Source organism: Puma concolor, chromosome E1 (genome assembly GCF_028749965.1).
Source record: "Puma concolor isolate L17-30 chromosome E1, mPumCon1.1.hap2, whole genome shotgun sequence".
NCBI classification, from domain to species: Eukaryota; Metazoa; Chordata; class Mammalia; order Carnivora; family Felidae; genus Puma; species Puma concolor.
In genome coordinates this window covers 41,978,026-41,984,116 of record NC_141680.1, presented here as the reverse complement: position 1 = coordinate 41,984,116, position 6,091 = coordinate 41,978,026, and the positions used below count along the sequence as shown (strand labels likewise).

Here is a 6,091-nt window from a genome sequence, read left to right as displayed (position 1 = left end):
CTCACAACCCCTTAATATTTGGGGGTGGGGGACTTTGGTCCTATTCTTTTGTTTCCTAACACAAAGCTCCTTCCCAAAGCCTCCTATCAAGCCAGAAGAACAGAGATTCCAGCTCGGGCTTGGTGTTCCTAGCAACCATCTGGCCCATGAAGAGCAGGCCTCCTTCTCTGGGTCAAATAAAGAGTGACTCACCTCAGCCCAGCCCTGGCGGCTACAACCTTAGTGAAGGCCCCGCCACACCCTGCTTTCATGGCCTGCCTTGGGTCACACCCGTCTTCTTTTCACCTTTGGGCACCCCAGACCCACTCACAGGTCTGATTCACTAGTTTAAACAGCCTCAGGCTGGCCTTCCTGAGTGGCTCAGGGCTCTTGCTGGTGGGTTAGGGGTGTGTGTAGGCGGTTTCCTGTCCCCTGCTCCTGGCTATAAGTTGGTGGCTGGAAGGCAGTTTGTTGGGGACTGGTTTCAGAGGCCTTCCTTTAGCCACAGGGGACCCAGGTGATGATATGTAGAAAGGAGGACTGAGATTTCACGGGGGAAACTGAGGCACGTTGATGGCAAGTGACTGGCCCATCTCCCTAACAGCATCTCAGAAGGGCTTAGGGCCTCGGTCCTGTGACTGAGTGACCGCTCCGACCTAAGGAACCATGGAGACATTTCTGAGGAGGGGTGAGGTCCTTGTGGACAGGAACTGGGGTGAGGCGCAGGCAGTGTCTGGCAGGGGGCCCGGCCTTCCCAGGCGATGAAGAAAAGGTGGAATTGTTGAGCGGGATGAAGAGGGGTGAAGAGCGGGGCTGGGGGCTGTGTGTGGAGACGAGGGTTCCTTCCCCTATGATCCAAGCTCTTCACTCCGGCCATGAGAACCTCCGGAGAGCCTCGCAGTTCAGCCATTCGTCCATGTCTGAGGCTCCGGGATTCAGCCTGATACCCTCCTTCCAGATGCTCACACGGAGGGAGGGATTCCACCCCATTTCTGTCTCTGGGTGGCAGGTGCTACATGTCTCATGGGCAAGTTATTTGCTTCCTTCAGGCTCAGATTCCCCATCATGGATTTCAGGAAATCTGTGTTGAATGAATGCATGATTTGCCGGCGGAGGGTGGGGGCTGTCCTGGAGGGGGTGGGTGGTAAGAGGCCCCCAGGGGGTCTGCCCCAGGTGGGGTCAGGCTTGAGCCTGGGGTTCCCAAGAAGCCCCATATAGCCCAGCTGCAGAAGCCTCCTAGCAGCCAGCAGCTGTTCTCAGGAGCCTGCTCTCCGCCCTGCCCCCCCCCCCCCCCCCCCCCCCCCCCCCCCGCACAGCCCCAGCCCCAGCCCCAGCCCCCGCCCCCGCCCCCAGCCCCAGCCCCAGCCCCAGCCCCGGATTTGTATGGCTCCAGCGGGCCGGCAGCTTTGTCTCAGAAGGCCAGCAGCAACAGTCCCCTCCTCTCTGGGAAAGAGAGGGAGTCAGGGTGTGGGTGATCCCCATGGGGCTGTAATTCCAAGTGGGGTGTAGGAATCTCCTGAATATACTGGAAGGAAGGGTTAACTTAGACCCCCAAGGAAGGGGCTTCAGAACATAATTCCAGAGGGGGCCTCTGAGTGCTGGGGGGAGGGGGAGGACTGGGTGTAGGAGTCTACTGTCGGAGGACTTAATTCCTGGAGGGGGTGTCAAACCTGGGGAAATCTTAATCGGGGAGGCCCAGAATGTGACTGGGAGGGTGTCCTTGTGTGTGATGGGGTGAAGAAGGGAAGGAGTGTGACAGGAGGTGCTCCCTCGGGGCTCTGGAGTGGGCAGGGGTGAGGCACTTCGAGGGGGGAGGGTGGGGGTGGGGGTGAACACAGTCTCAGGCCCCTGGGAGGGAAGAGCTGGAGGCAGAGCCTCCAGGAATCGACCAATGGGGAGAGTGCCCGTATTTGCACTCAGGAGCTTGCAAATTCCTCGGGGCTCAGATATCCGCCCTGACGCCCTCCCCCCTCCCCCTCTCCCTGCCCCCGCCCGCCCAGGGCATAAAAGGCGCCAGGTGAGGCCCTCGCCACTCCTCCCGCCAAGCGATACACCTCGGGCTACTGAACTATTCCCGCTGCGTCCCCATGGCTTCCTACACTTACCGCCAGTTGGCCACCACCTCGTCCCTCGGGGGCCCGGGCAGCGGCTCCCTGCGCTTCGCGGCGGGAAATGTCTTCCGCGCGCCCAGCATCCATGGGGGTTCGGGCGGCCGCGGCGTGTCCGTGTCCTCCGCCCGCTTCGTGTCATCGTCCTCCGGGGGCTACGGCAGCAGCTTTGCGGGCGGCCTGGCCGGGTCCGACGGCCTCCTCTCCGGCAACGAGAAGCTCACCATGCAGAACCTTAACGACCGGCTGGCCTCCTACCTGGACAAGGTGCGCGCCCTGGAGGAGGCCAACGGCGACCTGGAGCAGAAGATCCGCGACTGGTACCAGAAGCAGGGGCCCGGGCCCTCCCGAGACTACAGCCACTACTTCAAGACCATCGAGGACCTGCGGGACAAGGTGGGCGGCGGCCCAGATTCGGGAGGTGCACCTGTCGCGCAGACCCAGCCCCGCGGGCCGGGCGAGGCCCGAGGCGGGCACGGCGGGCACCGGAGCCACCACCCGACAGGGCAGGGCGGTAGCGAGCCCGTTAGGACGTGGGAGGGCCGCAGGGTGGGGCAGAGAGCTGGGGGCAGGTGAGCGGGGGCAGGACAGTGGGACAGGAAGTGGAGGCTGGGGCTGAGGGAAGGGGGTGGGGTGTGCAGCGGCGGTGGGGGCGGGGCTGGAGGGTGGGGAGGTCTGGGAAAGGGGGTGAGAAGGAGTAGGAGGAGGTGGGACAAGGCTGTGGGCTGTCCGGAGGTCTGGGCCAGAGGCCGCAGTCACAGACAAGAGTTTGGCCTGGGAGGGACCCATCCGCTGCTGCCCCCGGCGTGGGCCCCTCTGCATTGCATTCCTCTGGTGGGGCAGGTCTGCTTTCCTTCACGCTCGGGCTGGAGCCCCTCCTGCCCCGCCCAAGAGGGCCACCCGGATTTAGGAAGAACTTCTAGGAAGAATGGGAGGGGACAAATGCTGTGGCCTAAAGACCTGGTGAAGGCGGGACACACTCAGAGGCCCCGGGGGTCCTTTTCAGCAATAGTTCTGTGTGGGTGGAGAGCCCTGGGGTTGGGGGGGTGGACCACAGGTCTTACAGGGAGCCCCGAAGCCATGCGGAACTGAGACCTCTGCCTTGAAGAAATGTATCAGAAGCCAGTGGGACATTTAATGGTCCCACATGCTGGGTCTCCAAAGCGGGCCCGGCGCCTGCCCTGTGCCCAGCATGGTGCGGGCCGCTAGGGGCATAGAACAGATAGGCCAGACTTCTAGACGAGGGGGTACAGCTAGAGATGTAAACAACAAAGTAGAATACTGCTTGCACACTTTAAAAATTGTAACCTGCCGTAAGAAATACATTTCAGGGTGTACCCCCACGCGTTCTCGCTCTGTGATGCACACACCCAAAATGGAAGCAAAGCTTTCTTGAAACAATTCTTACCCTGCTGTGGTCCATCTCTTCTCATATTTTATATTCTGTTCAGTTTCATTAAAAAACTATGCAAATCACCACTCACTGTACTGGGTGACTAATGAGCCATGACCTGCTCTTTGAAAAACATGAACCCAAGTACCATAATCCATGATGTGAATATGCCCATCACATCAGAGGGACCTCAGATGGGGGTCAGTTTGGACAAGGACTCCTGAAGTTCATTTCCACCTCTGTAAGATAGGCATACCCACTGACCTGGCATGAAAGATGAAGTGCAAAGTGCTTGGCACATAATAGATGCTCAACACACGGGAATTCGCTTTCCTAAAGCAGATTGTGCTTTGCACGGGGGGTTCAGAGAAAGGTAACCCAATACGCCATCTGGTTTGCAGATCATTAGCGTCTGCCTCCCGACCATTTAGAGTACAGGTCTCAGATGCTTTCCTCCCAGACTCACCTCTGCCCTCCCACACCCGTCCCCTACCCCCTGGCTCAGCAGTCCCTGACCACGGTTTCTCCTGCTCTAGCTCCTGGGCAGGGACTGACTTCAAGACCTCCCAGAGAGCAGGCCAATGGTCAGCTGAGTCTCTAGGGGGTAGGGGCACACCCATTTGTTTTCGTCTGTCTTCTGGGAAGAAAGTGGGTGGACAGAGCCAATATGCTGAGCTGGTGCCAACCTCCTGCCTCTGTCTTCCAGATTCTCGGTGCCACCATCGAGAACTCCAAGATCGTCCTGCAGATTGACAATGCCCGTCTGGCTGCCGATGACTTCCGCACCAAGTGAGTATGTGTTTGCCCTGAGGGCTGCAGAGGGGGCAATGCCAGGCCCTTTGGGGGCTCGGTGCAGCGGGGGACTGCTCTCTGTCCTCGCTCACCCCAGCTGGCCTGGAGTAAGCCCCACCACCTCCACGGACTCCTGAACCATGAGGGGAGATGGGAACTCTGCAGGGGTTCGGAGGAAACGCTGGCCTGACTGCACTTATTTCCTCTGAAAGGCTTGAGATGGAGCAAGCCCTGCGCCAGAGCGTGGAGGCCGACATCAACGGCCTGCGCAGGGTGCTGGACGAGCTGACCCTGGCCAGGACCGACCTGGAGATGCAGATCGAAGGGCTGAAGGAGGAGCTGGCCTTCCTGAAGAAGAACCACGAGGAGGTGGGTGTCAGGCTGCGCCTCCTGTCCATCCCACTCCAGCTTTCCAGGGCTGAGGACACTTTTTTGTCCTGTATCCTCTTGACCATGGCTGCACTTGCTGTACCCTCGGCATGGCCCCGGGCGTGGAGCAGGGCTTCCGGGGGTTCCAGCAGCGGATGGAGGCCACCTCGTCTGTCCTGCGGTGGTGGCTCCTGGTCTGCACCTGAAAATCAAGCCCTTTCCGCCTGGGGGACGGGGGAGTGACTTGGCCCAGGCCCAGCAGGCTCTGGGCTCCGACATGCCCATCTCTGCTGTGTCTTTCCAGGAAGTCAGTGCCCTGAGGGGCCAGGTGGGTGGCCAGGTCAGCGTGGAGGTGGATTCTGCTCCGGGCATCGACCTTGCCAAGATCCTGAGTGACGTGAGAAGCCAATATGAGGTCATGGCTGAGAAAAACCGAAAGGATGCTGAAGACTGGTTCACCAGCCGGGTACGGCGAGGGGAGCGGGTGCCCTCTGGGGAGGTGGCAGGGAGAGAGGGCTTTGTGCTCTCAGACAGAGGTCTGCCTCAGTGCTGACTCCTTCTGCCTCCTCTCTTATTGCAGATGGAGGAGCTGAATCAGGAGGTGGCCGGCCACACAGAGCAGCTGCAGATGAGCAAGACGGAGGTCACCGAACTGCGGCGCACCCTCCAGGGTCTGGAGATTGAGCTGCAGTCGCAGCTAAGCATGGTTTGTGCCCCCTGCCCCGTGGGATGCACGCCGGGGCCCTCGCAGCCTTGCGCAGCCCGGGCCGTGGCTGTGCCCGTGCCCTCTCTGGGAACCGGTCTCCGCTGAGTCTGTTCCCTCTCCCTGCTCTCAGAAAGCCGCCCTGGAAGGCACGCTGGCGGAAACAGAGGCCCGCTTTGGAGCCCAGCTGGCCCAGATCCAGGCTCTGGTCAGCAGTATGGAAGCCCAGCTGAGCGACGTGCGTGCGGACACTGAGCGGCAGAACCAGGAGTACCAGCAGCTCATGGACATCAAGTCACGGCTGGAGCAGGAGATCGCCACCTACCGCAGCCTGCTGGAGGGACAGGACGCCCAGTACAACAACCTGCCCACCTATAAGGCTCTCTGAGTCCGGCAGCCTCCTGAGCTTCCTGCTGTCCTGCAGAGAGGTTCCCCTGGGGAGGGGCATGTGGGAAGGGACGGGCCCTACCCCCGGCTCTTTCCCTGACCTGCCAATAAAGCTTTATGACCCAAGGGAGGAAGGATGTTGGGTTTGTTGTTTCAGCCCATAGAGATGGGCCAGGACTTGGTCCTGTTAAGGTTTTATTTGGATCAGAGTGCACCCTGTCCTAAGAGAGGGAAGGGGTGGGGTACACGCTAACTCCTATGGTCGTGGTAATTCCTGTTTGCGGAACTTTTCATTTATCAAACCTGTTCCTTGAAACAAGCCTGTGATGGGGGCTCAGTTGGTTGAGCGTCCGACTTCGG

At 60.2% G+C, this 6,091-nt stretch overlaps 1 protein-coding gene across 1 annotated transcript; it reads left to right on the top strand.

Moving 5' to 3' along the window:
* The first annotated feature begins 1,997 nt into the window (after positions 1 to 1,997).
* Positions 1,998 to 5,861, top strand: KRT19 (keratin 19). The gene is made up of 6 exons (XM_086687303.1): positions 1,998 to 2,483; positions 4,187 to 4,269; positions 4,485 to 4,641; positions 4,946 to 5,107; positions 5,222 to 5,347; positions 5,478 to 5,861. The coding sequence occupies exons 1-6, from the start codon at positions 2,067 to 2,069 to the stop codon at positions 5,730 to 5,732; spliced, it is 1,200 nt and encodes a 399-aa protein (XP_086543429.1). The 5' UTR covers positions 1,998 to 2,066; the 3' UTR covers positions 5,733 to 5,861.
* The last annotated feature ends 230 nt before the right edge of the window (positions 5,862 to 6,091 follow it).